A 26,471-nucleotide genomic window follows, 5' to 3' on the forward strand; every position below is an offset into this window, starting at 1 on the left:
TCTCACGTCTCCGATCAATTGTTATGGTTTTGGTCTGGTCAAACAAGCAAAGCGTGTTTATTATTTTGCGACTGAACCTTTACTAACGTCTTTCACTGTATTTTCGTATGGCTTGTATTTGGTTGATGTGTTCGCCTTGCGGGCTCGCTTTATATGTACATAAACACCGGACTGTGCAGTGGTCGTTGAAGTACGAATGTGAAATGGTTTCCGGTTCCGTGTCCCGCAACCGCCGTGCACCGTCTTCCATCATCATCATCCTTCATACACCGATTTCCGGTCAAGCCAGGCTTTAAAGCAACCTCATGCATATATTTACAGGCTCGTTGTGTATGCGTGTGTGTGTGTGTGTACACTATTTGCATTTTATATTTATCTATCTAGTTTTGTGAAATTATAAAAGCAAGCTTTGCGTATTGCCACAACTCCCTACACGTGGTGCGGCTGTGTTGTGTTGGAGCATCAGCATCAGGCTGCCTCGCCCGTCCATCTGTAGGCTTTCGGATTTAATGATTATCATTGCATCCAGCTTCCCACCATTTCTCTTGGCCGACCAAGGTCGTCCTGCCGGAAAAGGATGGACCCCTTTCGGAATGTGGTCATCTCGCATGGTTTCGATCGGTTGGAAGATAATAACCCTTCGGTGCCAGTCACCAACCGCCAGCACAGTGCTGTGGGAAAATGGACATGAAATTAATGACACAGATTTTCCAGCCTTCCGCCAACCTTTCCGTGTACCGAGCCGTGTGCAAGTGTGCATTTGCATGCCTGCATGCATCGTGGGTAAACACACACACACACAAAAGCAGGGTTGTGATGCTTCCTCCATCCGTAAGCCATCATCCTACAAACGGAACTGGAGACCGAAAAGTGCCACTGCAGGGATGAACCTTCCTTCGCTGAAAGTCCGCCCCCCGTTCTTCCGCTTTAATGAACATGAAATGTTAAATGTCACGGTGATTGACGTTTGGGACCGGTTCATTAGCGCTGCGGGACCCGTTTTTGCTGCAGGATTTATGCTCATAAATATAAATAGTGGGCACGGTCGGCACATTCGCACATTGCACTTCTGTGTTTGCTTACATGCTGCATCGGTTGCGTCCGGTTGCGACAGCGTGGGGAGCGCTTCATAATCAACGCTCTGGGTCATTTGCTTCCTGGTGACCCTGGCGTGAAACGGAATTTTGCTTGGTGAACACTCGCCTAAGGCAAGTGTTGCTTTGGAAGAAGGGGGTCAGCGGTACGAGGGTGGGTGATGGGGAATTAATTATTGAATTTTTGCTCCACAAAACATCGCCAGAAGTTTGACAGCTGATCCTAGCGAAAGCTCGCATAATTGGGTGGAAACTAAAACAGTGAGAGTATTTCAGTTTGTTTGACATCGCATGAAAGGATTTCCGTAATTATTTTCCTTTCTGAAGGTAAAACTGTTGTCCAAAAAACATTTTAACGGAAGAGTGCAACGCGATATCAAACGGGGCGATCAAAAAACGCGTTCTGCTACGTAGATTGCATACATTTAGGAGAATCCGCTTACAAATGAAGCAGCAAATCAAACTTTTGTTACCCAAAACACTCAAATGCATACATTATTTGGTCTCAAACAAGTTTAAAATATTTTTTACTTTGTTTTAGCTAGGATTCAAACGAAAACGATACATTTTCCTTCAATTGTTAATTATTTTCGTGTAAAAACTTACATCAAACAATGAGAAGATTCGCGTTAGCTTTCGATTGCGAACGTTCCGTCGTAAAGTGTTAATTTTGCATGAACTTATTTCATTGGAGCTGTCGACAATTAGTATCGAAGATCGAATTTATTTCGACGAAGAGAAGATTCATTTTTAAGTGATGTCTTACACGGTTCCACCCCATGCTTTATTTTAACTCGTTAACATGCTCGTGGAATATTGTGCTCTCTTTTTGCCTTTCATTTCTCCAACCGAAAAGAGCATTACAGCACCATTTTAGTACATTTTACAAAAGCCAAACAGCTCACTTTCTGTATTGGCCATTGCATTTGGTTGCTGGATGCTATTTGGCTTCGCCTTACCATTTTTACGAAAATATCACTTGATACAAACTGCTCATGGATCACGTCCTCCCGAGCTGCTAGCGTCCGTACTTCATGTGGCACAATAAACGTAACCCAGTGTAACCAACGATTCACCAACAAAACAGAGTATCCTTTTTTACACCTTTTACTACACCGAAAAAATCGATCGATGCTTTCGTTCGGTAGCTTTTATCTTGTTACTAACCTCCGTTTGGCGTCGAGACGTAGGAAAGAAAACTATGCACAAACACAAAACTCAGCTCTGCCCAACATGGACAGACTGAAGCTCCGGTCAGCCAATCAGCACAATGGGAAAACGGTGCTTTTTGTAGTGCCCGCCACCAGATACCTGCCATTCTATGAAGCGCAAAGCTAAATGCGAAAGGAAATAGAAAGAATAGAATGTTGAGGAAAAAATAGCAACAACACACCTAGCGCACAGTCGAAGCATAAAACAAACGCATGTAGACACACACACATTTGGGGTTTGAATGGTGCCATTTTTAACGATAAATAAATACACGTCAACACGGTGTGCTGTGAACATTCGAGCTCTTGCAGATGCTTTGCTTCGAATGACTAGCTTTAAAACACAAAAAATGAAGATTCGGAAAGGAAGCACTGTGTGCGGGTTAAAAAGAGGGCATGTTGAAGAAGAACCCCGGTCACACTAGCAGTGCCAATATAAATAACGGAAAAAAGTGAAGCCAATTCAGTTAAACTAACGAGTGGAAAAGCTTCTAAGCAAAAGGGCTTTGAGTTTTGCGTTGGGTGAACTCTCGTGTGGCATCTTGCCCGGACTGGCTGTTGGTGCCATTGTTTGTGACCAGGATTTTGTTTGTTGCAACCAGCAAGATGGCGGCGATTTGGTGAAGGTAGTAGATAAAGTTTGCCCTTTTTTCTGTTCTTTTGTTTGAAGTTGAGACACATTCACCCATACACAAGCATTGTCGTGCATTGCTCTGTGTGACCTTTAGGTTGGGATTATGTTTTGGGATGCGAAAATAAAAAGAGAATAGAAATACAATAACGACCGCAGTGCAATGGTGTGATGGGTCGGATGTGGGTTTAAAGAAAATTATGTTTTGAAAGTACAATCCATTGTTTAAAGCATAGCACAACTTATTTTGTATCAAAAAGAAAACATTCCAAAGAAAGTGTTTATACTTATTTGGTTAAATTAAAATCCTTCGCGCCTAAATGTATGCACTCCACACAACAAAACGATTTTTTTTATGATCACTTTGCCTATATTTTCTTCGACCGAGCCTTAAAACGTAAATCAAACGTCGTACTGATCTTTTGTTTCATCGTCCAATTCTAATTTAATTGCTGCTCAATAATGAAACGAGTTCAATAGGGACAGTACGAAACCGACCGGCCCGTCTGCATCTCCTCTAATGAAGCTGAAAAAGGGCTGATCCGGCTGTAATCTTTGTCGGTGGCAACTCAATGGGAAAGTTGCAAAATGGTGCTCGCAACGCTTTCATGTGCTTCATTAATTACCCGAAAGCTTTCAACTGGTGCACCACCCTTGCAACGTTTTCCCCGTAGCATCCGATCTTTCCCGATAGATACTGACCGAAATTAATTTGGATTATCGGTCACGCACACACACACACACATACATTCGAGGCTGCAACCATGCCAACTCGGTTGCAAGGCACCCGAGTGCATCCTTATTGCATTCCGTTCAATTATCCCTAATCCGGATAAATTCCTTCAAACTACGAGCATCTGAAGTACAGTGGAACATCAAAGCTGTCGCAGCATGTTTTTTTTTTTCTGTCGGTTCAAAGTTTCCCTTTACCTTTTTTTGTTTGCTTTGCTTTTCAATTTGCTCTTTATATTGGCGTACCCTTGCACAAGATGTGGAGTGCACATTCCACGACAAGCAGTCGAGCAGCTTGAGCAATTGGCTTTGGGGACGACACACAACCAACGACAGCTAATCCGACAGACGCAATCTAAATCCGTTGCGATCTAAAGTTCTGTGCACAGTGCTTAAAGTGGGACTGTCCACCGTACCAGACAGAGAAGCGACAAAAAAAGCAGGGGTCGCAAGCAGTAGTGAAAGGATTAGGAAATCTCATTTCGATAGTAACTCCATTGGCAAAGCAGCCGTCTTCCATTTTTTCATCTCCCGTTTTGTGCCCAGCAATCGAAAAGTCAACCTGATATTGATCGGATTTCTTTCTATCGTTTCCGATTTCCGTTCTCGACTTCCTTCCCAGGCACGAAAGCAGTCGCGGAAAAGACGAACTCTACCACCACCCTGCTCCCAACCAGCCATTCGTCCAGCGGGAGCACCAACAATCTGTCTCCATCATCGACGGCCATCTTGCACCACGGCACCACGATGGTGACCGTGAAAAGTTCGCCCAGTGTGGCAACGTGCAATGGGAGCATCGCAACCGCCACCAGCCCTACCAGCCTCGTCCTCACGACCGTCAGCCGGGCGGAGACGGCTTCCGGCAATAGCAGCAGTAGTGCGGCATCTTCACCGTCGGCAGCTTCGTCGCCGGGGACGGTTTCGCTGAGCGGGTTGTCCGGTGGGCTTGCGAAGAAACCACGACCCAAGACGGTATCACCGACACGGCATGGACCACAACAGTGTCAGGTAAGTGGAGCGCAACTGGTGAGCTGGCTAACTGTGCTGCAATCTCATTATTGATCGATAAGGGATGATTTGCGGAATTATTGGTTGCTGGAATTGGTTCTTTAACAATATTTATTTGTTTGTTAATGGTGTAACCTTGTGTAACCTGTTGGGTAACCTGTTAATATTGAAATTTTAACATTTTTATTTTAAAAAAACCCACTGATAACAGTTTTAAGGTTAGCTAAAGTGTAAAGATCACCTCTCGCATGCACAACACGTAATAAACTACAATCTGCATGCTCCATTTTGCTCTCTATTTCGGACGAGGCACCGTCGCACGTGAACAATAGGCAAATCGAATCGAATAACTTCTAATGGGATGAATAAATGCCATGCTGTTCGGTCGAACAATTTTGCTAACAAAAGCTAAATACCGAGAGCAAATGTGCAGCAAACATACATACCACTGCACTAGCTCTCTCTCTCTCTCTCTCTCTCTCTCTCTCTCTCTCTCTCTCTCTCTCTCTCTCTCTCTCTCTCTCTCTCTCTCTCTCTCTCTCTCTTTCTCTTGCAAGGCAAACGTTGTCTACGCTACGTGTACCTTGGTCCACACTCGAGCAAGAGAATCTCATCCCCTCATCTTCGGATGCCTAATTTCTTGTTCCACCCGACGATTCACACACTCCGACGACGACGACGACGAGGCGCTATTTATTTAATTTTCTCTACGTGTGCCACCCGTGTGTGCAAAAGCGGATTCGGTACGGCTAAACGGCTTCGGTACCGTCGATTTGCTGGCAAATGCAAATGCCGGCGAAGCAAAAGCGTTTGTGCGATGGAATCTTTTCAAATGCAGCACTCGGCGAGCATAAATGTGCTTCTTGGTAGCGGGTTTTGAGCTGATGAGCGTGAATCGTGCACGGAAATTACTCATTCTGAAGAATCGTGCACGATCTTTAGCAGAACGTGTGCTTTGAAAGAGCTTTTTTTGTATCCTTCAAAGGGATGTTTGGTAAATTTTAGTTATTTTGAGTGTTATATTATTTATTTGAGTGAGTTAATTCTCGCAACTGTAAATTTTACATTTGAATTCAAACGTAACGATGTGTGCTATCCGTACTGCATAACTTTAGGTGCCACGCACGTGAATAAAGTTTCCTAAAATTTTTTTAGTAAAATAAATTTTCTCTATGTCATCTTTATGTTACACTCCAGTAAAAATCTTAACCTTTTACAAAATATTTAAATACAAAAAAACACACAACTTTAATAAGTCTCGTTGAACATCAAAACCAAGCATACGTAACCCTCGTTAAGAAAAAGTCCTCCGAAACGATGCTACTTCTATGCACCGTCGGGTGGTAAAATCTCAAGTCGTTTAAATTTCAAACGATTTCCAAATGAAGTCACACCATTTCGCGGTTTCATCCAACCACCTCCTCCCCAGACAAACAAGCAAAAGCCACCGGCAACAACAAAAAAACCGGAATAAAGTATCGTACACAAATGTAATCGAAAAACCGGAAACGAACAGGTTTCCCGTTTCATAAAGCTTCGCGTGTAGTTAATTTTTCTTCCGCTCGTTTCACATTTTCGTTTGCTTTCGATTAAAGACGATAAGACGTCAACGTTTTGCTGTGTGTTTGGTTTGGTTTGGGCGTAAGACCGTTTCCACGGCATGTCTTGGCAAAATCCGCTGTACGGAAGGATATTAAAATCATTTAAGAAACGAACCGAAAGTACTTTATAAATATTTTCCAACTCTTCCAAACGAGCAGCAGCCTTTTAGGCAAGCGGGGGTAAGATTCACTTTAGCCGCTTTCCCGGTGCCTCGATGCCCGGTGTCTGCAAATGAACGCTTCCTGAGTGGTAGATATGCGGTATGTATCACAGCACACATACACACCGCATCATCGGCTTCACGATGATATCTTTCCGTGCGCTTGACGATTTATTTTTGATCGTAGCAAAGACCTCTTTACCTGCGACGGTTCGATCGAGCAGGGAGTACGCGCAAAAGATTTGCGAAATGGAGACCTCAGCCGGGTGCTACGGCAGATGGAATGGAATGGGGCGGGAAATTTGTCCTGATTTTATTTAGCCTTCGTATCCGGTGGTACGATCTGCAGCAGCCTACGACTAAGGGCACCGAGGGCACTAAGGGAAACGGGCGCGATGAGCGAAAGACGGGACAGGCAGCAAATCCATCTCGTCCTCCGTTGGAAAAACGATAGCGATGACGACGAAACTTCAAAGCAACATTTTCTTTGCCATGCGTTTTTGCCTGTGAGTCTACTTCGTTCGCCCAATATCCATCCGCACGCGACCAACGCACCCTTACCAGAAGCCATTACGAGCCTGGGCGGCGTAAACGGACGGCTATTTGCGCTACAGCATGATAACGATATCCATCTTGTTTTCACAAACCAACCACGGCTCACGCCAGTACACTTCTACGCCCGCCCGCTACCGGGAAAGCCCCGTAAAGCTGACGGTAAACATTCAACAGATCAAAAAGATGTTCATTAAAAAGATGGTGCAGTAAACACGTTCTTTCTCGGAAATTGGAGATTGCTGGCGGGGCAAAAACAAGTCATCGAGGGGTGGGGTGCGCAGGGTCGAGAATGAGGCAGTGCTTCCCTATCACCCCATAAGATGCCATTAAATTGAGAAGGAATTTCAAAACAAATTTTCAATAATGCAAACGGTTCTAATTGCATACATCGGGGCGCTTGAGGGAGACCTGAGACGGCAGATTAGCTTGGATTTGTTTTCGTACTTTGTGTTCCGATTGTATTTGGGAGAGGAACTTGCAGGAAACGAGCAGCATCGGTGGCCGCTCGCATAAAACGATTCCTCTTCGAGAGAGTAATTACAGTGAAAGCTTTTAACGATAAGATTAGAAGATGAAATTTGCCCTTATCTTTATCACAGGTAGCTGTGCGTCCTAAAATGCCCTATACGCCCTCAGCTTTTAAGATAGCGCCAGACGTTGGTGTTTCACATCGTTGGAAAACAATTTTCAAGCAAAAGGCTAGTGTAAGTTGTCTACTCAAGCCTGTTTTATTTTGCAAACGTTTACAAAGTGATTTTTTCTTCCTGCACCGTTTAGCAGGCTTGACCCTCCTAACTCTTTTGATTAACTTTTTCGGTGCTCCCTTTTCCGGGTTACGGTGTCGGATGAATCCTTTTTTACCCCTTTCCCGGTCGGTCTGGAGGCGATGTTCCAAGGTCAAATCAAAACGAATTTACCATCATTAATCAACCTGCCGGTCCCGGTTGGGATGGCATGAAAATGAAGTTGCTTGAAGGTTGTGCTTCAAGGAGTTTACAGCGGCGGCTGACAGTCCCAGGACAAAAGGAATCGTTTGGGAATTCTGTTTTTTTTTTACGCAGAAACAATTGTAAAGCAGGGTTGGCAAATACACAGCACAGTTCAGAACACCATTTTCTATGAAAGCTTTAGCATAGCCTTAGTTTTCGCACATCAAAATTACGTCTACTTAGGAATATTACTTTTTGAATTTATCACAAGACGAGTCCGACATTCCTGTCTTTGTTTCCCTTTCCTGTTCAGCTTGTACCAGCGCACAGATAATAATAATCTTACCGAAGTCGCAATACAAAGTAATAAACTATAAATCTTCATCTCCATTCCTTCATCTGCCGAAGTTATGCTTTCCGGGTTCCGGGCACAACCACATCTCCCCCAAACCCACGCACAAAGTTAACCCCTTTCGGGACGTTGGCGTCTTCTCGTAACACTGGGAACGGAAAATCTAATCGGCAGGTAGCTCATTTGTAACTTTATGACAAGCGCTGTGGGATAGCCGGAAAAGAAAAAGGATTCCCATTCCCCCTTGCGTTCAGGTCTCAAGCATTCCGTCCAATATCATTCGACTGTTGTACACCTTGGGCCTAGTCACGGCGGGCACCAATATCTTGGCAGCATTACTGTCCTTGACCAGTACACCGGTGCGTCCTTTTGATGATGAAAGGCAACTTGTTAAATCCGAATCCATCGCTACACTGACACTGGGGTGTCCCTGGTGACGACGTCATTTCTTCTATTTTCCGCCCCCGTCCGCCCTCCTCCGCCAACCTTGGCCATGTCCGAAAGGGATCATTCAAGCGAGCAAAAAAGGCACGAGATTAATAAGGATTTTCCTTTTCTGAGCGCACTCAATAGATCACTAGCAATTGAGGGTCATTAATTTGTACGTGAAACGGACGGTACTATGGCGTCGCTGGTTCGGCTAAAGGATCATCAAGGATCCGGTCGCTTCTTCGCCTGCCTGCTCCCCCCGGCCCCCCTCCACAACTAGCGTCGTGGCTGCACTTAACGAGATAAACCATTTTTCCGATGGCAGAGGGCGTAGACGAGCAGGCTGAACTTTGGCACTTGTTCCTATTAAGCTCAATTTGTTATCGAGCAAGCCCCCTTTCGTCTGTATCGGTTCATCAAGCTACACAGCTGGACTAGCCGGGATTGGTTTTTTTTTCATCTACCTCATCTTATTGCGCTCCCTTAGTTGCTTCCTATTTTCTGCGCTTCCATAATGAAGACAATTTTGCAGTTACGAATCAGCAAAAACGGGTCGCGCGACCCGTAGGTCGTTAGGATGGAAAACTGTTCAAATGTTGCCATTTATCATACAAAACAGGCGCAACGCCGGAGCGTTTGTTTAAAGAGTTCGGTCAGTGTTGGTTTATCGTAAATAATCGGATTCGTGTGCAAAAAAAAAACCATTCGAAACACGCGAAAATCTCCTCCAAATGCTTAATGTTTCTCCGCACGCTGGCACAACGCTAGAGCGAAGGCGAATGGTAAAACCCTCACAAATGAACCTCGTTCTTTAATGATCGACGAACGATGAAGGTTAAAGCAGCGAGATAGCATCTCCAACCGTCACAGGACGAAGACGCCTGCGTTGAAGTGAAACAAAGGAACGAGAAATTAAAATCTCATTAACAGATATTGCTAGCCGAGGGATGGGATACAAAAACGGTAAGGAAACGGTAACCGAAAGAGACTCAAAACAATTCTTCTGCACAAAAGTTTCTTCGATTTGGCGAACTATCGTTGAATGGCTATCCCGGTTTTTTCTTGTGCAACCGCAAGTTTCAGCTGTACTGGTCGTGGAACATCTCGTTATGTGCGCAACTGCTGGAATCTTTTGATGTCGATTAGGGTCGACATAGTCTGCAGCTTTATATACATTCTTGCTCGAATAACGACTTGCTAATGATGGTAGTTTCTTGGTGGCTATATCCTTCGTATTATATTGTGTACTTTGAATCGCCAAGTATAGCATAAACGTAAAACTAAACTGTAAGTTATACATTTGTCTCAAAGTATGCAATTTAAAGTATGTAACTAACGCCTGAATTCATGCATTAAAGTATACAAACCACAGTCAATGATAATTTAATACATTTTTTAGTAATTTTGAGTTAGAATAGTTTTAGAATGGTTTCCAATCAGCTCAAAAAATCTCGGATAGTAAAACAATACTCAGGAAAGCGTACAAAATCACCCGGATAGCCTGCATTACATTGTTATTTTAATGGTTCAAACCTATACGAGCCAAAGATTGTATTATGAGATTCCATTATTTCAACCCAAGTCTTCTTCTAGTCTTAACGACCTTATAAACCAGCCATCGAATGGCTTACTAGTCTTATTGATACCACGTAGTCGGATAGTCAGTCCACATTACGGGGGTAAGATCTTGCTAGACAGCAGAGAGAAACTAACGAATTCGTTCAGTAAATTAGATTGCCTAGTTTTAGGCGCAATATTCAAAGAAGCAGAGCTTAAGCTTGAACGAAGATTTTGCTTAAAATATTCAGCTCTACATCACAAAATGTCGATGTCCTATGCCCTCAATCAAGTCATATTCCATTGATCGACACTCATCCAGCCATGTTTCTCGGGATTTTCGAACACTTAAAATGAGATGTTGTCCTTGGCAAATGAATCCTTTTAATCATGAACGTCGCCCAACCCAAAACGCGCTCGCTACCTGGTGCTTTAACCAATGGCTGTCTAAGCATTCACTTTCACATAAAAAAGGTAAGGACCATTAAGCTGCTTTACAAAACCTTCGCTTAAAAGAACATTTGCGCTTCCCGGCCGTGTACTAACGTGTAGTAACACGCATCACCATAATGAATAGCTTGTGCTTCTCCCCGACATGTATGTGCCACACGGGCGTAAGGGACGAAAAACAGACAAGAAACCACTCACCTTCTTATCCCGCTCTCAAAGGGGGTGCTAAACCTTCCCACAGCCCCTAAAGAGCATGGCGCCCTGTAAATGAGCACGGTGGAAATTGCTTCGACATAAATTAAAACTTCCTCCCGCATTGAAATCCTCCCTGCTGCTGGACCTGACGGCCGGAAGTGTGTCATTTGTAAGTGCGGTTTTATCCGTGCTTTAGCTCACCGCCCGTTTCCTGTGCCGCAGTACAAGCCGGGAGAGTTTCGGGATGAGATCGTCTCTGAACTTGGATTTTTATTGTCTACAGAAAGAGCTGCTCCGTTCCCTCCGGTATGTCTCGCCCGTCTTTACCACGCGCCACTAATTCCTGAACTAACGATTATCCTTTTGCCGTACTGGCCTCGGGGAAAATGTGGCCCAGTAGATTGGTTGGTGGTTTGTCCTATTGTGGAAATGAGAGTTGCCTCACTGCTACGCCAGCACCGATCGGTGCGAGCGTTGGCTGAGGGGATAGTAATTACGGTTGATAGAGCATCAAACAATGCACGGACAGCAGCAGCGCAGTAACGTGAAGAAGGGATATATTCCCACGCAGAGTCCTCCGCCACAAAAACCGCCTTGTCCATCCCTCAACCGATGATCCCAGCAGAAGGACAGTTAATGAACTAATAAAAATAAAATGAGAAACTGAACGCCCTTCCATTCGGTCGGCCACCATTCATTCGGCCGCTTTTGACGTTCGCAGCATCAACAATAGCAAAAAGGGCGAAAAAAGCGACGCATTCCGAAAGGAACTTTCACGCTTGAAACGAACGATGCGATAGAAGCGAAATAGCGAAATAAACATTACTGCAAATGTTGGCACTTGGCAACAGGCAAGCGTTGCCCAGCCGTGTAGCCATCCTGGCCCCAAACCGCACGAAGGGGGTGAGCTAATTTACAAAACTAAAAGAAATAAAATAGCCTGCTCCCTGTGTTTCGTTCGACCACCGGTGCCGGTGGTTCAATATGCCGGCAGGAGGGTTTGCACGCGGTTTGCATAGGAGCTGGCGGGACTAATAATCATTTCCGAGGATATTCCTTTATTTCAGCTGTCCTTGGGTGAAATAATCCTTACGGAACAGAAACGAAGTAATTAGCAATTGCGAGCGAACGGCGACTAATTACGAATTCCAACTAATCATAGAAGCATGAATGCGATGCACCTTCGCCCAACGCCTGGTAGCGGTCTGACAATAAAACATTCTAGAGCGGGATATTTATTATTTGTTATGATGATTAACAGCACTGACCTGCCTTTATTAAAAATGCTTTGTAAAGCGAACAGAGAAATGGAATGTGCAAGCATTCTTCTTCAGGAGTATTTAATTATGCACTTTGGCAAGCAAACCAATCGACCTTTTTATTTGCTTGATGTACGATATTTCCATGCACACTTTTTGTTAATTCAAACATTGTTTTAAAAATGAAACATTCTCCAACATTCAACAAGTACTCGTAAACCATCCATTTTTATTTGCTTGTCCGTTCCATTTTGGTTGAACCTTTCAATCATCATCATGAGCATGTAACTGCCAGAAAAAGACGTTGAGATCGACTTTCGTCGGCTAATGGATGTGTGCCGTACTTAGCAAACACTCGTCCGCAATACCCGTCTGCAAGACAAATCGAAACCTTTTCAATCAGTCCTCCGTCAAACATTCAACGTTTCGACTCGCACATTCACCAGTGTATCGGTACAGCAGTCGATATTCGGTGGAAAATTGAAATAAAATAAAAACAAACTCCTCCCATCCGGCCCCATTTTCTCCGGGTGCAGTTTATCCGGGTATACTTACACTGCGTACGATCATCGCCGGCGGACACGTACACGCACGGACGAGCGCGTAAAACACGCCTAAACCATAACCATCAAGGCTCATCAATAATTCAGCCCCATCGGCGTTGGAAAAGGGGTCGAGTGCCAAACAAAACAAAAAAAAACGCTCAGTCCATTCGTTCACGGGAAAGAAACGGCACAAGGCTAACCTAACTGGTCACCGGGGATCACCGGATGATGCCTTGTGGAAGGGTTTTTTTCCCACCCGTGAAAGCATGTTACACGCTTCCACCCGATGATAGCTGCACAGTTTTCCACGGAACTTACCCATCATCATAACAAACGACATCGGCATGGATGGGCGGGAGGGGAACAGCAACAATCTCATTAAACGGTTTTCGCATTGCGTGACAACTAAATTTATCATATTTTCACGCAATCACGCAACAGCCCCACTCACAATCGTCACCGGGCACTAAAGCGGCAAAGTGTTTTATTTTGGGTGAGGAGCCACTTTGCCTGGTCCCAGGTGAGTTGCGTGCTCCAGATTTAACCTCACACTCGGCTAGGTGTTCAGCTAGGTGGGTGTGATTGTGTCCGTTGTAATTACAATGGATTTTTCTTGGAATCGAGGCAAACGGGCTGTCTAGGGTTAACCGAGAAAGGTAATGAATTTATTGAGGATGAAGCAACGGGCTGCTCAGCGATATACTGTCATCGTAAAAATGTCAACAGTTTTGTCCGTCTTATTAATAAATCAGCCAAAGTGGATGCAAGGAATAGGGTTTTGGTTTCTTCAGCAGTTTGTTTAACTTTCTGAATTCTATTTATTTATTTTATGAGACAAATTTCAACGTCTTACACGTACAGAACTTACAGAAATGTATCTGTCTTTTCAATAATTTATTAATGAAGGCTTTTGAAAACTACATTCGTCTCTGCAAATTATGTCTGTTATTATTTTAATCTTTAATTATATTTTCTTTTCTTATTTCTTATTTCTTAGTTTGTCTTTAATTCTCCTCAAATTCTACGCATTCCCGTATAATTTTCTTTTGGTCCTTACTTTTCTTGACTTAGAATTATATGATTTAATCTCCTGGTTTTGATTAAGATAGAATTTATTTGTATCTCGACACTAAAATTTGGTAAAATTTTATATATTGAGGCGGAATCATTATGTTAGCGTGAGATTTGCTAATTGCTAAATGATGTGTTACAAATTGTTTGTTTAGTAAATTCTCTATCCTCTCCTTAGTGAAATCTGGAAATCCATTTAGAATACAACAAAAACCTAGAAACAAACTGGCAAATAAGGTTTCAATAAACTTCCCTCGCCATTGCTGTTCTACTGATTTCTTCCACTGCAAAACTAAATATCCTTTCAATCAGTTGCATTTTTTTGAAATACGATCAGAACAAAGTGAAACCTTCCAAAGCACAGACACACAGTCCATAGTCAAATGAGGTTTCACAGACGCACACCTACGCACGGCCGGATATACATTCCTTACATTCGCTTCCCAAAATCGTCAGCTGCGCGCAAAACGGAAGCTGCTTTTGAAATGGGGCTGCTCAGCTCGGTGGGAATGGGAATTAATTAACGATGTATTATGTGTACCATCGTTCCAGCAAAACCGAACTTGTAACAGCCGGTTCGGTTCAGCCCCATCGGCATCAGCATGCTGTTGGGCGCGATGCGATCAGCGTTCCGTCATGCAGAATGAACAAAATTGGTGCGAACGCCCCACACTCCGACCGTAGTAATGATGCCCGCGTCGCGTGGTTTTAGTTCGAAAAACAGCTTTACAGCGACGGCCTGCCACTGCTGCAAGTATTTGCCTTAGACACTTGTACGAGGGGAGGAAGGTCTGAGCGTTTTGTAGTCGTGCGAGAGCACCTTGATGTCTTTCGCTTAAGACATTGCAGGATGTATTCTATACGGAAGCCACGATAAAGGGCGGTTAGCTGGTTGGTGTTGGTGGTGGGGTAAACCTTTCCTCGAAGGCGTTCTTGCACTCCGAAAGCACTCCATCGTGGTGGGGAGAAGATTTGTTGTTTGGAGAATTATTAATTAATTTCTCACCGCTTCCTGTCTCTTCGGTTTGAGGGGGGGATGGTATACCGGGACGGGCATGGAAGTTGTTGAAATTTTCCACTGAAGCATACTGACGTCGCCGGGGTGGCCTTCCCCGTGCCGAAAAGGAATTCACCAAAACCAGGGCCGAGCTGTTGTGTCTAGCGCGTTCGCGTGCCCCGGTAATTGCTTTCATGTTCAATTAATGGTTCAATTTGTTTGCTGCCGTCTGTCCATGGGTGCTGCTACTACTGCTGCGACTACTACTACTACAACTACTACTAATACCACGGATGATCATTTTAATTTTTGAGCCAAAAGTCAACCACAGCTAATTCGATTGGTCGGCACGGAAATTCAAAGCGAACTCAGGTCATCAAATAACGCAACATTCCGCGCCCGATTAAGAAATAATATTTTTCGTTGGAATGGTTTGTAAATATCTCCAGTGAGCATTCCTGTTGAGAGTTAAATTGGTTCAATTGACATCATAACAGTGTTACTGAGCCAATTTTAAATAACTCAAGATTTTCTCCCTCAAGCAACCATTCTTAGTTGCGTATTTAGAAATAAAACATTCATTTTATTCTGTAACAGCAGAAAAATATATTGCCACAAATAAAACCATTTGATGTGAAACTGAATTTGATCCGTAATTCTTACAGGATTTCACTGGCTATTATTTAAAGTCAACAGAATTTTCTATTTTTGTAAAGGACTCTTTCATCATCCCATAAATATTTCTTTTCTTTGGTGATAATTTTAATGTCAAGTTATTAAACATCAGCATTCAATTCATTTCTACAAAACAAGTAATATTTCTACAATTTTTTAATTAGAAATTATTTTAAAGCTCCTTTATAAATGAAAAACGTGGTAAACATTTTTGTATTATTGTTAACAGCCAATTGCAGAAATTTAGGCGTTGCATTTCAAATGCCTCAAACTATAATCATGCACCGATAATACCGACTGCATTTTGTTGCATTCTGCTGCAAATTTTGTGCTAAATTATTTCCTCGATTGCATATGAATTGAAGCAACTTAATTTTTTAAATTTTCCACAACTCGATACACTTCCTGCAACCGTCCGCCAAGGATAATAGTACTCGATGTATCAATTTTCATCCGATTGAGCATCCTATTCGTAGCTAAACACCCACATAATACACACGATTGTTCATGCCCGATTGCGCTATTAACAATAGTTGCTTCCCTGCTCTTCATTTACCAATTATGATTGTCCCTTTTCTTAAGATAACCGATTCGAGGCACACAACATGTATCCAAGAATGAGTGTGTGTGTGTGTGCCCGATGTCAAACATTTATGAGTTAACATTTTCCACTCGATTGCCACCCGGCTTCAGGGCTTAATTAAAAATCTCTTAACTCAACCAACAGCCCACCGACGGGGCAGCGGCAGTGGCCACCGACCTGTGAGCTCAAGCTGTTCACTTTAACGAGTCCTCACCGTCCTGCACAGAGTGAAAGTTTAATCGCTTCTAATATCGACATCAGGTCCCACCAGGGTACCCAATGTGGGACCTTTGAAGCTAACACAGAACCGCACACACACACACACGCATATGCCCACACGCACTCAAAGCGTCACCGATGGAATGTCACCTCGGCAGACAGGGAGACAGGGAGTCCGATGGAAAATGAATGTCCTTTTAGTGCTTCCCGCCCAACGCCCCGGTAATCGTTACCCGTTGCCCCGGGTGTGGAAACTGGTAATCGGTATCATTTTACGACTCACTGACCAAACTGTCCGAGCGATTCATGGTTTTGATAGTTTTGCAGGACGGTCAACCCCCCCTGGAAATGGAGGCGAGGATGAAAGGGTGGCGCTGGTGTCGGCACAGGCACAATCGAGCTTAATCGGTCCTGGGAGAAAATTAAAAGCCATTTTGCTATCAACCGTAAAAAGGGTTGTAACTGCCGATAGTGCTCGGGTTTATTTTTACGCCAAGGGACACAAAATAACTGGCCAACGAGTGATAAACGTCACCAGCTGTGAATTGGTCACCTTCGCCTTCAGTTGCTCCCGCACTCCGGTAGTTTGCTGGACGCTGGGGTTCAGATTGCTGAATAAGTGTCGATCGTTCGCCGTCTGTGTGTCTTTGCGAGAGTGAGGTTTATGAACAAACGTAAGGAAATATTTTCACCTACGTTTAATGTAAATTTTGGGAAAGCTTTTAAATCACTATTCAACCATGAAATGGAGACATGCCTGCAGGAAGGTGCGCACCTGCACCACGGTGAATTACACTCCATCCCTGTTTGCAATAAATTTTCCCTTCTAATCCTTCCAATCACCCTGCTTGACCATCGCTCAGGTATTCCGTACCGTACCGCAAGCACCATGGATTACAAGTGATAAGGTTAAATCTGATCTTCGATCTACTTAAGGTGTATTGGCGAAATGGGAGGCGGGAGGGATAAAAGGAATCCTCCTTAAGCGTTTGCACGCACCGAAAGGTGCTCTCGGTGATGTGGGACAATTTCAAGCGAAAGCGTTCCTCAGGACCTTACTCAAACGAAACCGTTTGGACCAGGGCTTTGCTCTTCCTTTACGTCCGAGTGGAGGAAAAAGAGAAAGAGAGCAGGAGAGTGAAGAAAATCATCCAAAGGCTGAAACAAATTTCCGTACATCGAAAAAAAGGAAATCCCGAATGGATAAACCCGGAAACCGGCACCCGACACTGGTACCGCTTTTAATAAGACTAGGTTAATAAATAACCGGCCCCAAAAAAGAAGCATCCTTCTGGGTTCTTATCAGGATCCTTCCGTATCGATCGAGATGATTCCGGGCTTAGCATTTGGTTGGAAAGTCGGGCCAAATTCCTACGACACAATATCCTGAACCGACGCTGTTTGCTTTAACCTTCTTTTTTTTCGAACCTGCTGCAGCATTTAGTCTCTTAAGCCTCGCTCGAACGCTGGACACATGAATTTTATCCTTCGCAGCACTTGAGCGTAACACAAGATCACTTTACGTCCAAGGTGGGGACGAGCTTTGCCGCCATCTTTAAGCCTCGCACCCGCAAAGAAAGCAACAAAAAAACATGTTTAGCAGTTCGTTCGGTATCCAATTTTGTTTCACTTTACTTGCTTACCCTTCTCAAATGAAGTGAGGTTAAGTGGACGTTCCAAAGCTCGCTGTTCGATAAAAAAAATAAACAAACAGGCGTTCTGCTCGACTAACATGGCAAGAAAGAAAGCGGCAAGGAAACAAACAATTCTTTCTCTCTTCGAAGAGTAACAACAAACTCTTGAAAACGACAAAAAACGACACAATACAGCTGAACCTGGTAAAACTGTGTTGGTAGAACTGGTCCCTTTCACCGGGTTGTTCACTTACAAAGAAAGGAACAACCACTTAAAAGACTATTTCGAACTGTTTTCTTTTTCCACTCCTTCTCATCTATAAGAACGTCATCCTACACTCTCGATGATTATGATGATGATGATGATGATGAGGAGGAGGAGCAAAATACACCTCCTTCGACCCATTATGCTAAAGAACACTGGGAGCATGTTCAACCCAGGGATACATATGCTTTCCGAACAATGATCCCTTTTTTGGAGCGAAGTGCGTAACAACACCGGCAACCAGGTAGCAAACCATCCGATGGTCGATCAGATCGCATTAAGGACTCTCACGCACAATTGTTTCACCTTCGTGGATCGCCCAGGTTACAGAGGCCTCGATTACTTCAGGTTTGATGATAATAAAGCACATCTAGTCCCCCAAACCCAGCTTTGAAACACTGGCTGGCGAAAGAAAAAACCTTTCAACGGAAGGTTTTGTATTGGAAATGACAATGAAATATTTGGTGGGTTTTACGAACAGGATAGTCGCCACTCATGAAAAGGTTTGGGTAAAAAAAAAAAAACAAATGTCAACCGACTGGAGTGGGTTTGGGGAAAAAGGGACAAAACACATTCAAAAGATGGCAAATTCGAGTAGGTGTGTTGAAGGTGAAGGAAAAATTCCACACCAAACAACAATGCGCTAGTTTTTTAGATGCTTTTTTACATTTAATTTCTTGCTTTGTCCTGCCACAAGTCTTATCCTTTTTTTTGTGTTTTCCTTCTTTCTTTTGTTATTCCGCGTAATGAGATTGCATTGTGGTCAATGTGCGAAGAAAGTGACATTATTGAATGATTTATTTCATCTCCTATCTCCCGCAGGTTTGCAGCAAAGTGTTTGGGAATGCGTCCGCGCTCGCCAAACACAAACTAACGCACAGTGACGAGCGCAAGTATGTGTGCGGTATGTGCTCGAAAGCGTTCAAACGGCAGGACCACCTGTAAGTAGCAGTCGACACCATGCATTACCTTCACATATCGTGCTTCGATCGTGCATTCAACACTGCTTTGCTTCAAATTACAGTAATGGACATATGCTGACGCATCGGAACAAGAAACCGTACGAATGTAAGGCGGAGGGCTGTGGCAAATCGTACTGTGATGCTAGATCGCTACGGCGCCATACCGAGAATCATCACAGCGCACTGGGGCTGGCGTCCGGTACGGCAAGTCCCGGTCCGGGCGGCAGTAATGCAGGACCACCCGGTGGGCTTAGTTTATCACCAGCGACAGCTAGCGGTAAGTGGATGACGAGTGGAGTGCACTTTGCATCATTCATTTCACTGAGGGTTGGTTGGTTGGTTGCTTCAAAATAAGGACATATTTAAAGGGATGATTGAATACTTGTGAGATAATTTTAACTACGACATTTTACGGCAAAAGAGAAGGTTGGGAGGATAAATGATTCGTCACTACGTGAGTAACACATAAATTTATGCAAAGCACAGCTCAAGTCGCGAACGGTGCACAGAGTTAATTTAGGTTGGACAAAAGCAGTTTTATTGAAAAAAATTAGTTTATTGCTCAAAAATTGAATTTTAATTCCTTTTCTCCCCCTCATAAGCATTATTATTAACGGCCGCTTGCTTCTACTTAATCTCGGTCGGCTGGTGATCGAAAAATCTGGCCTATATGTTGCCCTTAGCTCATTGATCACATTCATAGAAATTACAATCAGGAAATGTCTAGCATTATGAAGGGCAAGTCTTTTGTTCAAATGCTTGTTGGGAGTCACTGTTTTACTCGGTGTGCAGAAGCCATTTTCGCAAAACACTCAAGAAAAGCCCAAATGTATGCTATACTCAATCCATTACACCAAAAATGCACAGTGTATTTTAGTGTGTCAAAAGTAGTTTGTAAAATTAGAAGAAAATATGGCTAAAATAAACAAAAGCCCTTCCTTCCCCTCACAAACACCAGCTTCAAAAAGCCAACAGTAGATTTTTATGGCCTGTGTATTAGGCCCTTAGCTGATAGTATTTATTCTTCGGAAACTTTGTCTCGAGCATAGACAATAAATTTTTTTTTTAGAAAAAGCCTATCATTTAGCCTTGAGCCAGAAATCAAATTGCGACCAAAATAAAATGAATAACATAGAAACGCTTGTTTAGATTCAAAAATATTATAATTTACCCAAATGTGGTAGTCCGGTCCACATTATTATTAAATATTTTATCTTTAATGCTTCACTTATTCTACTACAGTGATCAAAAGGGCAGTAATGTTTTGCTAATGAACTTTAATTTTATGAAAGCATACCCAATGAACTATTTTGATAGTAATCCACAAGGAATGGAGTTTCCTGTGACTTCTTCCGAAAATAACATTAAAAAAGGCACTTACTGAGAGCCTTCGTACGACAACTTGTTTCGTACTAAGTACTGACAATTTTAACGTAGAATTCATCCCGAGAAACATTGGCTGCTCTTTTCCATTAAGCTAAGCCATAGATTGTGATTGAATTTGCAGTTGCAACTTTAGCAATAATTTTATCTACTGATGCATTCCATGAAATGAAAGGTCGATCATTTTATCGCGAATTTATTTCTCATGGCTCTCGACAATCGTAAAATGTATTCTATTTCAGACTCAGGAACAGAAAAAGAACGATTCCAGTAATTTTTCAAACGATAAAACAAGCAGTACAGATACATACATTCTGGTTGCTGCTTCATTGGTACAAAAATTCACGACAGATTTTCCTCGGTTTGATCCAAAATCTCACAAATGAGCAAACTTCAAACACACGCTCGTATCAAATCAGGTGATTTATACAGCAGAGCATTTGGTTCGAACTTCAACACGAGACAAAGCGCCGCCCGGAAACCGTAATTTCAATACGAGACCCGTTTTTAATGCCGACTAATCAGATCAGCTATTTCTGTTTTTGACCGACGTACCGGCACTCCTTTGCGCCCCAAAAACTTGAAAGGAGTATCACAATTTCTGAGCTGTCAGTGTGTCGCAGGGCTGATTTTGTCTGCTCAACCTTTCCGGGCTGGCCGCCTCTGCTCACTGGGGGAATAGAATGTCGGAATTCATTCACAAGTACGTGCAAATGTGCGATTGTTTGCACAATTTTGTGCACCCACATTTCTGCACGTTTATTTTCACCCAGATAGCAAAAATGAGTACAACAACAACACAACGTTCGATTGTGTGTTATTGATGATTTTGTTATTTTCTTTTTCCCACCACCGTTTGTCGATGTGTACATTTGAAACGGCAAATGCAAGCACCGGGCAGCATCTCGCAGTGAATTTCACATCGTTTTTTTTTCCTCCCCCCTCAGCAGAGAACAGGATAAAGAGCAGAAAAGGACTTCCATCTACTTTTTGCGCCATCTTTTCACTGTCCCGAGTGCAAAAAAAAAGCCCTTCTCCCTGTGGCTTGTTTTTCCACGTGCCTGCTGATGTAGCCTCGGTCCTCGGTCGGTGATGATGCTGATGACGGAAAAAGGATCGAATTGCTTACGAACGGCTTTCGAGCACAGGTACACCCGGAACTGACTCGCCCAACGCACACGTGCACGTAGGGAAGACAACCTCTCGGAGCATGGTTGGGGATCGAGGATCGAAAATTTGATTGGTGCTGACAGTTTATTGAAATTGAATGGGATTTTCGGTTTCGGAAACCAGCAGCAAGGCGTGGAACCGTGGTGAACCGAATGCACACGTTGGCAACGAGCCATCAGCGTTGGGAAGCAACATATTCACGGCGGTTCATGACGGGCTGGCGAGATGCGGCGCGTAAAAGAAACCGTTCAAAGCACTTCCATCCATCGCCGGAGCACTTTTGAGATAACTTCCAAGTTGCGTTTTCCCTGTTTCGCATGGTGGATGGTGAGCGAGCAGAGAACTGTGTCGGTCGAGCGACGATTGCAAAATTTCCAAATTTGCTGATGTGTGTCGGAACGAACAGTGAGCGAAAGCGTGTGTGTTTGAAAGTGACGTGTGGAAGGCGCCAAAGAGTGAAAAAAGAAAATGAAATGCTTCGTTACGATCAAACTTTTTCCCTTTCTTCGGGATTTTGATTCGTTCCCATCGCGCTGATGTGTGTGCTTCGACGTTTCTTATCCGTGTGCCTTATCTTTCGTACATGCGAGGCTTTCATTGGCTTTCGTCGAACGGGACGATGGTGGCGTTCGGTAAGAACACAACTCAAGCATGCTGCCAGTTTGCATTCGCATTCGATGGACGGGAAAAAATGTGCTCAGTGAGATAAGGCGAATAAATCTGATGATTTGTGCGAGGCTTAGACAGCTTCTGATTTTTTGTCGGGCACATTGCATTACTCAGCAGGTGTTTCGGTGTGGAAAAAGGCCTCAAATTTAAGCCAAGCTGAACTTATCGTGATATAAAGCTACTGTGTACGAAACTTCTTGTGGAATAATGTTTGATAAATATTAATTAATAAATGAGCAAAAGCCTTCAATCGATTTGAGCCAATTTGAAGCGCCTAAAAGTAGGCAACTAGATGTTTGATTTCATATACAGCTTCAGAGTTCAAGCAGCATCTAAGCATTAGTCTGTGACGTAGTTGATAAAACATTATAAGTCCCACATCTTCTTCAAATTATCAGTGAATTTATGTTCTAGTACATTTTTATTCAAATCTCTCTCTCTCTCTCTCCCTAAGCCAATTTAAAACATCTGCTAATTGTGACTCCAATGTTCTTCTTGTCTCATTCAGGCGATGCGAGTTCTCCGCATGGAGCAACACTAGTCCAATTCACCACCACCGCCACCAACACCGGAAACGGTACGACCGGCAGCAGCCCCAGCAGCAACAGCAGTAATTGCAGCCTTTCGAGCAGCAGTTCGAGCAGTAGTTCCAGCAGTAGCAGCAGCAGCAGCAGTAGTAGCAGTAGTAGTGGCAACGTCAGTGACTCAAGCTCCAGCTGCAAATCGCCTTCGCCGAGCTCGCCAGCACCAGGCACGGGAAATGAAGGACTTACGCGCCAACAGCTCGATCTAATTTCCCAAATCATGCAGCAAACGAAGCAGGCAAATGCAGCTGCGGCAGCTGCTGCGGCCGCTTCCAGTGCCAGCTCGAACAGTGTCGGCACCGGACAGTTGGTTACCACCAGTCAGAAGGTCCCGGTACGTCCACGGACGTGGAATATGCAGGTAAGTCCACCGACGCTAATCAACACTGTGTGTGTGTGTGTGTGTGTATGTGCTGAGGATCTTTTAATGGCCGTTATGTTCTCGGTGGTAGCATTAAGCATTTTAACGACACTTTTCCCACCTTCCGGGGTATCCACCACCTCTTCATAACTCCAACCACACCGAAAGGAGGGTAATTTAATTCTTCCTGCACCAGCGAATAAAGCGAATATTGTCCCAATGTCCGACTGTGTTCCGAAGCGTTCCTTTTGCTGCAAATGGGCTTTCCTTTGGAACCGAAACCTCCAATGCGCCCGCGGAATGGATGCCATTATCATAGCCTCATATATCCACGTGCGCACACCAGGCGTCTCCATCGGGCATCGGAACACATTTCGGTGGCATCTTTCTCTCTCTCTCTCTCTCTCTCTCTCTTTTTCTTTGCACAGGCGACCAGCGTCGCCCGGAACAATGTCCCGGTGCTGTTTTGCATTTTGATATGGATTCAAGTTTCCGCTACGTTCTTTTCGATTTTAGCACACCACCGAAAGAACAACATCAGCACGAACAAAAAATGGCAACGACATTTGGCCGACGATACGCTCGGGTGTGTTTATGTGTGCAAGCGTGTGTACTTGTATGTGTGTGTGTACCCATAGCAATGCAAACGATACAGCATCGTGCAGATCTCTCTCCCTGCGTTCCGTACCGTTCCGTTGGGACCACTTCTACATCCCGTCCGCCATTCGAATCGCTTATGCTCTCGATGACAATAGGGGATAGCGAACGATGTTTTATTCATAATTTTCTCAAACTCCCAACAACAACCAGCTCGATATTGTCTCCCCAGCACCCCGACAGAGCTTTTTTTTTTGCGTAGTGTTTTCACTCTTTCCCTCCCGTTTTTTCTTCCCCGCGTACGTGAAGGCCTTACGCCCCCGAACGGGTCGGGTTTGGCTCGATTGGCAATGGTTTCGTTTGCTTGGGACGGTATGCTAAATCAAAATGGCACGGTGAGCCCATTTTCGAAATGCTGGCACGCATTCAGCAAGGATATCTTGTGAAGCCCTTCCAAGCGCGCATTATCGCTTCGATAGCTTTTCACTGGTGCTGTTTCTCGCTGTGTGTATGGGTGGTTATGTGTATGAAAAGCAGCAGAGAAATAGCTGTTGATGGATTTTTTCTTCTCTCTCATTCTGAGGAGTTGTGTTCAAGCATTAATGCACTTGGCGCACTTGTTGAAAATGGATTGACAATATTCAGTCGCTTTAGTTATTGATTTTGCACGCCGGGTGAAAAGTGTATTCATCGAGATTTTGTAAGGCTAAAGCATATTTTTCAATCATACTCATGCGTCTGTTCTTTAAGAGTTATCTTAAGAGAATATTTTATGCTTACGGAGCTACCCGAAGCTCAACAAAACACTGTTTCTTAACTCTGTAAGAGAATTATGAACGGGTTGCATACTTTCAGGCTTACTTTTAAAATAACACTATTTTCCTTTTTAAGCTATACAAAATCGATTTTTTCACACCATTTTTCCGCTTTTCTACTTCTTGCAATCTACATAACCAATCAATTTCAAAGGTTCTTTGTTTTTTTGCGCATCCAAACCTATCAAAAAGATTCTATTATATGTATAAAGTTTAATCAATTTAGAATTCGGAACATAATCCATACACAATAAAGGTTCCTCAAGGACCAACGATTTCGTTTAACAGTTTGAGCAAGTTTTTGCCTTATTGACGTTAATATGAGGTCTCATGTTGAGCATGGACTTGGATGATGCGTTACCAGCAGATTCTTTTTTTCTTCTTATTCTACACTACTACTAACGCTACTTACTAATTACTTATCCTAGTCCATTTAAGCTTCCCCTATTGTATACTATCTAAACTAATGCTATTGTGCCTATGGATAAGGCTATGGGTGGAGGCTATGGTTAAGCGTGAAAGGAGAATTTCTACAACGATCCCGACAATTTGCTGATAGAGTTTCCAATATCTCTTTTAGAGGTTTCACGTCGGCAGTCGTGCATATTTCCGTGTTTCGAGTGAAGCGGTTTGTGTCAGTAATCATGCGCAAAATTTTGTTCAGCATGACCTGGAGTCTGCAGAGGTGATTCCTCGCACATGAGTCCCAAACTGGTGCCGCATACGTTACTGCCGGCAAGATAATTGAAGATTGATATTTTATTTGGCATTGATAGCTTTGACCTACGGCAAATCAATGGGTAGAGACATTTCAAAATGAAATGCCCCTTTTCAAGGATGGTTTCAATATGCCCTCTGAACAGCATTTTGTAGTCTATCGTAAGTCCCAGGTATCTAATGGACGTTGCCCACGGCACAATTGTACTATGTATTTTTACTCCCGAACTCAAAGGTGGAGTAAGGCTTCTTTTAAAACGATGGGGAAAAATCAGAGTTTGAGTTTTTGAAGAATTTATCCCAATTTTCCAGTCAGCGGCATACCTTAAAAAAACATCAAGACACCGCTGCAATCTGCTTCTCAGCTCCAACAGACTCCTACCTTGAACCGTAATGGCAGTGTCGTCTGCGAACAGAAACAGCTGGCCATCGCAGGGTAGAGGCGAGACATCCGTCGTGTAATGGATTCTATTAGCGGTTTGCTCAGGTTTACAGAGCTTCATCAAAGCATCTGTTTTTGTCCTTAACCAAGGCAATGAAACATAAAACCAAAAACATTACAGTGCGTGTGTTATTGTATGACTTTTCGGAGAAAAAAATCCGGATGCTGCAAAACACACCTCGCTACCACACGAGAAGATTCGAGAAACAAATTCTACGTGACATTAATTACTGTCGTTGTTGCAGCAATAACAATGCCCACAAGCTATTTATGCTTAAGCTCTCATTTCATACTGAAGCTACTGTCTATTTCCACCATCGAGAGCATTTCTATTGCAGTCGTAATTTTACACTGAAGATTTCATTCACTTCCTACTTAGCTCAAATGTCCCTACCGTGCAATGCATCCAATGTACATAATCAAACGTACGCTCAAGTACGCCAGTGCCAATTCCTGGTACTGGAGGAAAGCTCTATTGCCAGCAAATGTCCCTGTGCAATCAGCAATCGTACCTATCTTTATTAACAAACTTCATACACTACCTGTGTCCCGTAGGCACTGGGTTCGAATTCTTGGAAACAAGAAGCTCTCAAGTACTTCTAAAATAAACGAAAATAC

General features: G+C 43.5%; 3 protein-coding genes across 5 annotated transcripts in view; 2 read left to right on the plus strand and 1 right to left on the minus strand.

Moving 5' to 3' along the window:
• Positions 1-11,450, plus strand: part of LOC126558132 (E3 ubiquitin-protein ligase RING1) — a 470,233-nt gene extending 458,783 nt beyond the window's left edge. Inside the window, exon 4 of one of the 2 annotated variants that reach the window (XM_050214088.1) lies at positions 11,435-11,450. The gene's annotated coding sequence lies outside the window, so the exon portion shown is untranslated. The remainder of the gene's footprint in view (positions 1-11,434) is intronic. The other variant, XM_050214087.1, reaches the window with a different exon arrangement.
• The window catches only part of LOC126556626 (serine-rich adhesin for platelets), a 111,501-nt gene that overhangs the window by 69,018 nt on the left and 16,012 nt on the right, over positions 1-26,471 (plus strand). For both annotated transcript variants that reach the window (XM_050212001.1, XM_050212003.1), the window contains exons 3-6: positions 4,291-4,676; positions 18,976-19,094; positions 19,178-19,392; positions 22,846-23,282. In XM_050212001.1, the coding sequence (XP_050067958.1) occupies positions 4,291-4,676; positions 18,976-19,094; positions 19,178-19,392; positions 22,846-23,282 (1,157 nt within the window). The remainder of the gene's footprint in view (positions 1-4,290; positions 4,677-18,975; positions 19,095-19,177; positions 19,393-22,845; positions 23,283-26,471) is intronic.
• LOC126559737 (zinc finger FYVE domain-containing protein 1-like) overlaps positions 1-26,471 on the minus strand; it is a 281,299-nt gene that overhangs the window by 30,043 nt on the left and 224,785 nt on the right. The gene's annotated exons all lie outside the window — the stretch shown is intronic.

This window comes from Anopheles maculipalpis, chromosome 2RL, assembly GCF_943734695.1.
Source record: "Anopheles maculipalpis chromosome 2RL, idAnoMacuDA_375_x, whole genome shotgun sequence".
In the NCBI taxonomy this organism is placed as follows: domain Eukaryota; kingdom Metazoa; phylum Arthropoda; class Insecta; order Diptera; family Culicidae; genus Anopheles; species Anopheles maculipalpis.